The sequence below is a fragment of the Pseudophryne corroboree genome, chromosome 1, assembly GCF_028390025.1.
Source record: "Pseudophryne corroboree isolate aPseCor3 chromosome 1, aPseCor3.hap2, whole genome shotgun sequence".
NCBI classification, from domain to species: Eukaryota; Metazoa; Chordata; class Amphibia; order Anura; family Myobatrachidae; genus Pseudophryne; species Pseudophryne corroboree.
This window is the reverse complement of record NC_086444.1, coordinates 706,026,575-706,037,551: the sequence shown is the minus strand read 5'-3', so window position 1 is coordinate 706,037,551 and position 10,977 is coordinate 706,026,575. Positions and strand designations below refer to the sequence as shown.

Genomic DNA, 10,977 nt, shown 5'->3' with positions numbered 1-10,977 from the left:
TTTTGTTTCTGTGTAGGGTAAATACTGGCTGCTTTATTGTTACACTGCAAATTAGATTGCAGATTGAACACACCACACCCAAATCTAACTCTCTCTGCACCATAGTTGCCGACTTCTGGGCTGCTCTCTCCGGGAGAGAGCAGCCTGTCGGCTCAGCAGGGGAGGCGGGCAGTGAGGTGACGTGACAGGGGGGGCGGGCCAGAGGCGGAACGGGGCGTGGCTTCGGGACCGCATCATTTAAGCCACGCCCCCCGCTGTGTAATGCCACGATTACCGGCATTATACAGCAGGGGGCGTGGTTACGATGACGCAATTCAACAAGAATCGCGTCATCGCCTGCCCGGACCGCCCACTTTACTCGTTAAGTGGGCGGCGGGCAGGGGGTGACCCGCGGATATCGGGAGACTTGCCTGCTCTTCCGGGGGGCCGGGAGGGTCACCCGTTTTTCGGGAGCCTCCCGGCCATTCCGGGAGGGTAGGCAAGTATGCTCTGCACATGTTAAATCTGACTACCCTGCAGTGCACATGGTTTTGCCCAACTGCTAAAAAATTTCCTGCTGCGATCAACTTGGAATTACCCCCTGTGTCTCTCACTCACTCTCCAAGCACCGGAAGATGAAGAAACAAGCCAGGCAGGCGTGCAGAAGGAAGCAGCAGGTTCTTCCTTCCTGCCGTGACGCTGCACACCAGCAGCCAGATATTTAGCAGTACGCTGTACCAAAGTGTACCGCCACACTTGCAGGGCTGCCCACGGGCCAATCAGTGAAAGAACAGGGATGACCATCGGTATTGGAAACCATCCATGGACATCCACTGCATAGTTTTGAGCCATCGAAACACAGATGGCCATCCCTACCAGTAAATAAACCAATAATCCTGTTTAAGGTAACTGCTGTGTAGACTGAATTCTACTGAACACCATTGACACTTTTTGCATGTTACCCACACTGCAATGATCTTATTTATATTACTCTATTCTAATCACTAGTCATAAATAAAACTCTGGCACAGCATCTTCACATAATATACTGCATGAATGCTCTTACACAGAGAACAGCAAATATGATACAGATTGAAGTCTAAAGGTGCCCATACACTTGTACGATTTGGGCCGATTTCATCCCATTTCGATGGATCGGGCCAAGAAATCGGATGAAAAGTGGCATATCGCAGCTGTTTTACCTCCGATTCCGATCCAATGCACTGTCCCATGCTCAACGGATTGGAGTCGGAGATCGCAAGGGCTACATTATAACTGTGTCGGATCCCGGAGCCTTGTCTGGGATCGCATACAATACATCGTATGCAAAAGGACCGCATACATTCTATGGTATGTGATCCTGCCGCCCGGGAAGCTGCCAAGGAGCTTAAGGGAATCTTATGCGACTTCTCCCCTCGGAGAAGTCGCATAAGTGTATATGGACCTTAAGACAACTTTTAGGAGCCAGGTGAGGTGCTTTTCGAAAATGCAATATTTTTTAATTAATACCTCCCACCCTTACCCCATTACATGAGGGACAAAATGTTTTGCTCCTCCACTTTCCTCCTAATTCATGATTGGCGTCATCAGTTTTGAACAGGTTCAATAATAAGAAAGGTGTTTCACTATGGTTGATTCTAAATCGGTGTGGGAGAAGGGACCTTCTAACGTCACTAGGGTAGGAGACGCGTCACCAGGGGGAGGAGCTATGGCCGAACTGGGTACCAGAAAAGTACCCTTGTGGGCTTGCCTCGCTCCCCACGCTTCGGGCTCGGTGGCTTGCTCCGCTACACTTGCCACCGGGTTACTAAAGGTAATAGTTGGTGGCGTGGATAGTAGAGGAACTATCCCACTGGCCTAGCGCCTCCCCTTTGTGTCGTGGCTCCTCCCCCTAACGTAAAAGGTCCCTTAGGACACTTGAATCTAGCATCTACCGTTTCACCACGGTTGATTCTATTTCGGAGTGGGAGAAGGGACCTTCTGACGTATCTAGGGGAGGAGACACGTCACCAGGGGGAGGAGCTGCGTGCGAACAGGGTACCCAAAAAGTACGCTCGCCACGCTTCGGGCTCGGTGGCTCGCTCCACTCCGCTTCGCTCGCCACCTGATTACTAAAGGTAATAGTTGGTGGCGTGGACAGTAGAGGAACTATCCCGCTGGCCTAGCTCCTCCCCCTTGTGTCGTAACTCCTCCCCCTTACGAAAAAGGTCCCTTAGCCCACTTGATTCTAGCATCTACCGTTTCACCACAGGTAATGGAAATCATAAATGAAGTAGGAAGTCCAGTACTAGAGCATTATTTCCCTCCTGTCATGCTGAGGGGTATGTCTTATTTGGAAAGGTAAAGGAAACCGCTAGCGCCTTGGAGGTGAACGCCAAACAATCATCTTGATCAGCCCTTTCTTGAATCTAGCATCAACCCGTCCCGTATACGAGATGTCATTTATTATAACCACACACATTACCTAAGCAACAATGATAATGCTTCCGGGTGCAGCAAGATGGCGGCGTTTCCGTCGACGTCAAATGTGCGCGACGGCCGCTAAGGACCCCTATTATTGTTTTTCCCGAGCGTCTTGAAAGATGTCGGTAAACTATGCAGCCGGCCTGTCGCCTTACTCTGACAAAGGGAGATGCGGGCTGCCGGAGGTAAGGACGTGAGACACGCGGTTGGGGAATCTTACAGTTACAATATGTGTTTACTACAGCGAGGGTGATACGAGCCACTCTTCGTTGTGTTCAAATGATTTATAAATCTAAACGGTTGGAGTACCGTATTCTTATAGGGTTGGGGGTGGATTACCGTATTGTAAAGAACGTTTTGTTTTCTTAAGCATTTCATACCTCCCAACATGCCCTCTCCAGGAGGGACAGAATGCTCTGCTTCTGGATTTCCCTAATAATCTATGATTACCATCACCTGTGCTGAAACCTTTCATCTCCATAATCCTGTTCAACACAGGTGCCAGCAATTACAAATTAAGAGGGAAATCCAGGAGCAGAGCATTGTGTTCCTCCTGGAGAGGGTCATGCTGGGAGGTATGGCATTTTTTGTATAAACGGGACTCGGCGAGTTATCCGGAAAATGTATGATCTTGTGTAAGTTTCAACTTGGCCACAAGATGGCGATATCATGTACGCAATACAGGGCTGTATGTGTAAAGGTGGGTACACAGTAGGCCAGTGGTTCTCAAACTGTGTATCACCAACTGTCACTTTTTTAAAATCTCCAGGGGACCTGGAGAACATGAACTGTGTGCGGTCCTGAGGACCGAGTTTAAAAACCTGTGCACTAGGCCAGTGGTTCTCAAACTCGGTCCTCAGGACCCCACACAGTGCATGTTTTGCAGGTAACCCAGCAAGTGCACAGGTGTATTAATTACTCACTGACACATTTTAAAAGGTCCACAGGTGAAGCTAATTATTTCACTTGCGATACTGTGAGGAGACCTGCAAAACATGCACTGTGTGGGGTCCTGAGGACCGAGTTTGAGAACCTGTGCACTAGGCGATGTGCTCTATGAGCGACATCGCCTAGCGGTTCCCCCCCTGGGACGAACCGGTTCGCTCAGTGACGTCACCGCATCCAGGCTGTGCATGCAGTTTTTGAGAAACAGTCGAAATTGAGCTACATACACGGCTGACAGCAAAGGTCGTTAACGACCTGCGGGGCCACGCATCGCTCATCGGCGGCATACACACACAGGAAGGGTCAAAATGAGTGACGTTTAATTTATCGCTAATACCCCTTTCTCTTACATCCTAGAGCAGTGATGGCTAACCTTGACGCTCCAGCTGTTGTTGAACTACATACCCCAGCATGCCCTGCTACAGTTTTGTTATTTGGTCATGCTAAAACTGATGCAGGGCATGCTGGGATGTGTAGTTCAACAACAGCTGGAGTGTCAAGGTTAGCCATCACTGTCCTAGAGGATGCTGGGGTCCATTTTAGTACTATGGGGTATAGACTGTTCTGCAGGAGCCTTCGGCACTTTAAGACTTTTTAACAGTGTGAACTGGCTCCTCCCTCTATGCCCCTCCTCCAGACCTCAGTTTAGAAAATGTGCCCGGGAGACTGGATGCACACTAGTGGAGCTCTACAGAGCTTTGCTGGAAGAGTACTTTCTTAGGTTTTTTTATTTTACAGGGAAGCGGCTGGCAACAGCTTCCCTGCTTCGTGGGACTTAGGGGGGGAAGTAGGAACCAACTTCTCAGTTAGTTTAATGGCTCCTACTTCCGCTGACAGGACACCATTAGCTCCTGAAGGGTACTGAACACAGCCCTTGCCTGGCTGCTGCTCACTCCCACAGAACTGCCGCCACCCCCTTAACAGAGCCAGAAGTCAGAAGGCTGGTGAGTATTTACCGGAGACTTGCAGAGAGGGGCCCTCCGGTCATCATGGCGGCATAAAGGTACCAGCGCAGCGCAAAAACATGTCTCTCAGCACAGGGTGCAGAGTGGGGGGGCGCGCGCTCTGACTGGCAAAATGTACATACATGTGAGCCGCTGATGTACACTACCCCCGCCAGTATAAATATCATATTGCTGTGGCTGAACTGCGCCATTACAGGGGCCGGGGCTTCACCTCAGAATTGCTTGTAACACTCAATTGGCGCCATTTTCTCCTCTCAGAGACGCCGGAGCGCTAATCCTGCACGCTGCTTCTCACACATCGCTGATACAAGTACCAGGGTGTTATAGGAGGGGAGGGGAGCACATAATTTATTGAAGTCTGCGGGCTTCACATTGGATATAAAGTGCTGTTTTGATATGTATGTATGTATGTATGTATGTATGTATGTATGTATGTATGTCTGTATGTCCAACGCAGTCGGCACTCAAACAGCTGTAATAATGGCTCCAGGTGCACTTCGGCAGCAGCATACAAGTTCCAAAATAAAGGCACTCAGGAGACTTTCAACTTGACAAAATACGATGTATTGGCATGTATTGTATGTAATACATATAGGGCGCGTGGTGTGGACTGGCAATTCCCTCTGGTTCCCTCTGACATACATTAGTGTAAGTCTGTCCCCATTTCCCGTGTGTGTGTGAGTGGTGTGCGTATACACGCGTGTAACATGTCTAGAGAAAGCTCTTCCCCAGAGGAACCCATTTTGGAGACACAAGAGTGTTCTGAGTCTGTGTGGGTGAGAAAGCTGCAGAGTAATATGGCTAAATTAGCGAAAAAATTCTCTGAGTCTGAGGAACAGACAAAGCATTGGAGACAGTCTGTGGAAGATGCTTTATTTGCTGATTGTTCCACATCATCCACTCGGGATGCCTCCAGTTCCCAGAAAGGTCCCTGGCCCAAATTATGCAAAGGGCCACTGACACAAATTCCGACACTGACGTCGACACTGGGGATTTGAGGGGGGTAGACCCCAAACTGGCTAAGAGCATTTAATGTATGATAGTCGCTATAAAAGAGGTGTTGGAATTTCCTGACACAACACCTCCAGCTGTGGAAAAAGATTATTTTAAATTAAATAAAAAAACAGGTGGTGACTTTTCCTCCGTCTAAGGACTTAAATACATTTTTTGAGGAATCCTGGGCTAACCCGGAAAAGAAATTTGCTATCCCTAAAAGGTTGCGGATAGCGTACCCTTTCCCAGAAGAGGATAGGCGTAAGTGGGAGTCACCCCCAATGATAGACACCTCAGTTTCTAGGTTGTCAAAGAAAATCAGTTTATCTGCCCCAGGGTCAGCTTCATTAAAAGAACCTGCTGACCGCAAATTAGAGATGACTTTTAAGTCCATCTATGTTGCTACGGGTACGTTACTCAGGCCCACAATTGCTTCTGCGTGGGTAGGTAACGCAGTCGAAAAGTGGGCAGATAACTTGATTGTTAATATTGACACAGTCGATAAAGATGACATGCTGCAAATTATAGGTCATATCGAAGATTCTGCAGGTTATTTGGTTGAGGCTATGGAGGACGTAGGCTTACTGGGCTCACGGGCCTCTGCTATGGCAATTTCAGCCCGCAGGGCACTCTGGATACACCAATGGAATGCTGACACAGAATCTAAAAGAAATATTGAGGCGCTCCCATACAATGGTGAGGCCCTCTTTGGAGAGAAATTAGATGCCATGATATCAACTACTACATCTGACAAATCAGCATTTCTGCCGTCTGCAGCTACACCGGCTAAAAAAGTATATAATTCTCATACTATGCAGTCCTTTCGACTCAACAAGTACAAAAAGGCTAAAAGTACCCCTTTTTTCACATGAAAAGGTAGAAAACCTACAACACCCACAGGCTCCCAAGAGCAGAAGTCAGCAACTGCTTCTGCAAAAACCACAGCATGACGCTGGGGCTCCTCTGCGGGAGTGCGATCAGGTGGGGGCACGTCTACTATTTTTCAGCCAGGTCTGGCTTCACTCAGACCTGGATCCTTTGATTTTACAGATAATATCCCATGGTTACAAGTTGGAATTTCAAGACCTTCCCCCATGCCGATTTTTCAAATCAGCCTTACCAGTTTCTGCTCAGGACAGCGCAAATGTCCTGAATGCAATCCACAAATTATGTAAAGACAAAGTAATTGCCTTGGTTCTTGCCGAACAAAGGAATCAAGGCTTTTATTCAAGCCTGTTTGTAGTACCGAAGCCGGATGGCTCGGTCAGGCCGATTTTAAACCTAAAATCTCTGAATCTTTATTTAAAAAGATTCAAATTCAAGATGGAATCCTTGAGAGCGGTGATTTCCAGCTTGGAAGAAAAGGAATTTCTGGTGTCAGTGGACATCAAGGATGCTTACTTGCATGTCCCCATTTACCTGCCACATCAAGCATACCTGAGGTTTGCAGTTCAGGATTGCCACTACCAATTTCAGACATTACCGTTCGGGCTCTCCACGGCTCCGAGAATATTCACCAAGGTGATGGTGGAAATGATGGTTCTCCTTCACAAGCAAGGAGTCAACATCATTCCATACTTGGACGATCTCCTCATAAAAGCGAGATCCAGGGACAAGCTAATCCAGAACATAGCGTTATCCCTGAAGGTACTTCAACAGCACGGTTGGATCATCCACTTTCCAAAATCTCAGTTGGAACAGACAATGAGGTTATCATTTTTGGGAATGATACTGGACACCGAGGTACAGAAAGTATTTCTACCGGTGGAAAAGGCTCAGGAGATCCAGAGCATGGTCAAACAACTTGAGACCAAGAACAGTATCAATTCATCAGTGCAATCGCCTGTTGGGGAAAATGGTAGCGGCTTACGAGGTGCTACAATATGGCCGATTACATGCCAGGGTCTTCCAGTGGGACCTACTGGACAAGTGGTCCCGATCGCATCTACACATGCATCAAAAGATAATCTTGTCATCAAAAGACAGAATTTTGCTCCTGTGGTGGCTACAAATATCTCACCTCCTGGAGGGACGCAGGTTCGGGATTCAGACCTGGATCCTGGTGACCACGGATGCAAGTCTCCGAGGATGGGGAGCAGTCAAGCAAGGCGAAAGCTTCCAAGGAAGGTGGTCAAGTCAAACTCTCCTTCACATAAACATTCTGGAGTTGAGAGCTGTGTACAACAGTCTACATCATGCGGCACACCTTCTTCAAGGTCGTCCCATACAGATCCAGTCAGACAATGTAACGGCAGTAGCTTACATAAACTGTCAAGGCGGAACAAAACTTCCTCAGCAGACACGATCTCCATCCAGGAGAATGGGGCCTCCACCCAGAAGTCTTTGCGGAGGTGGCAAGTCGTTGGGGCGTTCCTCAAGTGGATATGATGGCATCACGCCTCAACAAGAAGCTTCAGAAGTATCGTTCCAGGTCGAGAGACCCACAAGCAATAGCGATAGATGCACTGGTGACCCAGTGGGTGTTTCAGTCGGTGTATCTGTTCCCTCCACTTCCACTTATTCCAAAAGTTCTCAAGATCATCAGAAGAACAAGAGTTCGAGCAATACTCATTGCTCCAGATTGGCCAAGGTGGGCTTGGTATCCAGATCTTCAAGAGTTATTACTGGAAGATCCTCTGCCTCTTCCTCTTCGCGAGGACCTGTTTCAGCAGGGGCCGTTAGTTTATCAGGACTTACCGCGGCTGTGTTTGACAGCATGGCTGTTGAGTGCCAGATCCTAGCCCGTAAGGGTATTCCCAATTAAGTCATTCCCACACTTATTCTGGCCAGGAAAGGGGTAACGTCCAAACATTACCATCGTATTTGGAGAAAATATGTATCTTGGTGTGAATCCAGGAAGTCTCCTGCGGTGGAGTTTCAATTAGGACGACTTCTCCTATTTCTACAGGTGGGTGTGGATGCTGGATTGAGATTGGGATCTATCAAGGTTCAGATTTCGGCCTTGTCAGTTTTCTTTCAGAAACAATTGGCTTCTCTTCCTGAGGTCCAGACGTTCGTGAAGGGGGTTCTGCGCATCCAACCTCCCTTTGTGCCTCCTACGTCGCCATGGGATCTTAATGTGGTGTTGCAGTTCCTTTAAATCGGACTGGTTTGAGCCTCTACAAGAGGTAGAGTTGAAGTTTCTCACTTGGAAAGTGGTCATGCTGTTGGCCTTGGCCTCAGGCATACGAGTGTCTGAGTTAGGAGCTCTGTCACACAAGTCTTTATTTAATATTTCATGAAGATAGGGCTGAACTGAGAACACGTCGGCACTTTCTTCCGAAGGTTGTGTCTTCTTTTCATATCAACAAACCAGTGGTGGTGCCAGTGGCTTCTGACACCTCAACCGTCCCAAAGTCCTTGGATGTCGTCAGAGCGTTGAAGACTTATGTTGCAAGAACGGCTAGAGTAAGGAAAACAGAATCGTTGTTTATCCTCTATGACGCCAACAGGAATGGGGGTCCTGCTTCTAAGCAGACTCTGCGCGCTGGATCATGGGTACCATTCAGCACGCAGGATTGCTGTTACCGACTTCGGTAAAAGCCCACTCTACAAGGAAAGTGGTTTCTTCCTGGGCGGTTGCCCGGGGTGTCTCGGCATTGCAAATCTGCCGAGCTGCTACTTGGTCAGGTGCAAACACGTTTGTTAAGTTTTATAAGTTTGACACCTTGGCTGCTGACTACCTAAAATTTGGTCAGTCAGTTCTGCAGGAACATTAGCACTTTCCCGCCCGTACTGGGAGCTTTGGTATATCCCCATGGTACTAAAATGGACCCCAGCATCCTCTAGGACGTAAGAGAAAATAGGATTTTAATAACCTACCGGTAAATCCTTTTCTCGTAGTCCGTAGAGGATGCTGGGCGCCCGCCCAGTGCTCCATTTTTCCTGCTGATTACGTTTACATTTTTTGCACATGTGTTTAAATGTTGACAGCTGTTGCTGTTGAGTTATACATGCTGGTTGGCATGAGTTATGTTACAGGAGCATGTCGGCTAACATGGCCTTTAACGGCAGACCGTGTAATGTTACTCAAAGCAACAATTCATTTAAACCTGGTCACAGTATTTATTTCCTATAAATTCAAATTCATAATGTGGGTGGTTAAGGGCTTGTCCATAATTGGGCAGCCCTCCCTCTCTTCATGCACTCTACTTGTCTCAGTGTAATAAATGGAGCTGCAAAGATTCGCTCCTCGATTACACAAAAACAAACAGCTCACCACTTATAAGGGATCATTTGTTGTCCTATTCAGAAGAGAAGCATACAAGCACTATTGCATACAAGCATGATTCCATCTTTGAAAGCTGTCTGCACATATCCCATGTGGTCCATTTATAAGTAATGGCACAGACGGGATCGGTATGGTATCCCAGCGTAGGTATGGTATCCCGGCGTACTGGATGCTAGCTGTCGCTATACTGATGGATGCCAGAATGCCTGCAGCAGGGTGAGCGCATCAAGGCCCTTTGCGGGCTTGTGCTCGCCACGCTGCCAGTGCGGTGGCTCTCTTCGCTCGCCACATCTTATTGACACCCACAGAGGGAGAATCACCTACCTCACGGGTATGGGTTGTTGGGTCGACTCAACTTAGGTCGACCACTGAAGGTTGACATGCACTAGGTTGACATGGGCATTAGGTCGACATGTACTAGGTCGACAGGTGAAAAGGTCGACATGAGTTTTTGGACTTTTTTTGTGTCGTTTTCTTCGTAAAGTGACGGGGAACCCCAATTAGTGCACCATGTCCCTTTTTTTCCCCCGCTTCGCTTGCCATGCTTTGGCCAGGTTGCCGTTCCAATCGTAGTCCACCTGTATCGTCAAGTATGGAAAAATCAAAACAACGAAAAAATGTGGAAAACTCATGTCGACCTTTTGACCTGTCGACCTATTGACCATGTCGACTTATCCCCTACCACGCCAGTATTCCAGCGGCGGCATTGTACTCCTGTCGGGATTTCGGTGTTGGTATTGTAACCGCCGAGATCCTGACGGCCAGTTTGTAAAACGCATACTGTACAGACCTCTTGAGACCTTCACTACCCCCTATTCTCTGACACAGAAGCTACTGTAGTTAGAGAGAGACAGGGTTGCAGAAAAGTGGCAACTTAAGTTTATTGATTTCTTTCTTATTTTCTAGGTATTTGATTCACCAGATGAGTTGCATCGAAAGGTGGAGCAACTCGCCGACATGGTCCGGAAAGCCTCATGTGTTGTGTTTCATACAGGAGCTGGAATCAGCACTTCTTGCGGAATCCCTGATTTTAGGTTTGTGCTTGCCTTTTAAAATTGTCATACACCTGGTACTGACCCATCTGTGACATTTGTGGAAATGTTAATGTACGTTATTTACATAGCAGGAATAGCCACTGGTGTCTTAAGTATTATTCAGTTCTGTAAGTTCTAAAGTAGAAAAACTCTTTAAAACATGCAAGTAGTCTTTCTCTTTCAGCAAGGTTTGTGGGACACTGTTCCATGGGATTGTAGGATGGGGATGGAGACTGGCACCTAACAACGGTTTCTTTAAAACTAGGCTCCTCACCCCGCAACCCCACAATGCCATTTATTCTTTAGGTGCCTTGGAGTACGGCATGTTTTAGGGCTACACCACACAGGTGTCAAAGCTCTGGAAAAG

The 10,977-nt window shown here is 47.7% G+C and overlaps 1 protein-coding gene across 1 annotated transcript in view; it reads left to right on the top strand.

Moving 5' to 3' along the window:
• Positions 1-2,484: 2,484 nt before the first annotated feature.
• The window catches only part of SIRT6 (sirtuin 6), a 40,575-nt gene continuing 32,082 nt past the window's right edge, over positions 2,485-10,977 (top strand). Inside the window, exons 1-2 of the mRNA XM_063914873.1 lie at positions 2,485-2,627; positions 10,483-10,610. Coding sequence (XP_063770943.1) covers positions 2,562-2,627; positions 10,483-10,610 — 194 coding nt within the window. The 5' untranslated portion in view covers positions 2,485-2,561. The remainder of the gene's footprint in view (positions 2,628-10,482; positions 10,611-10,977) is intronic.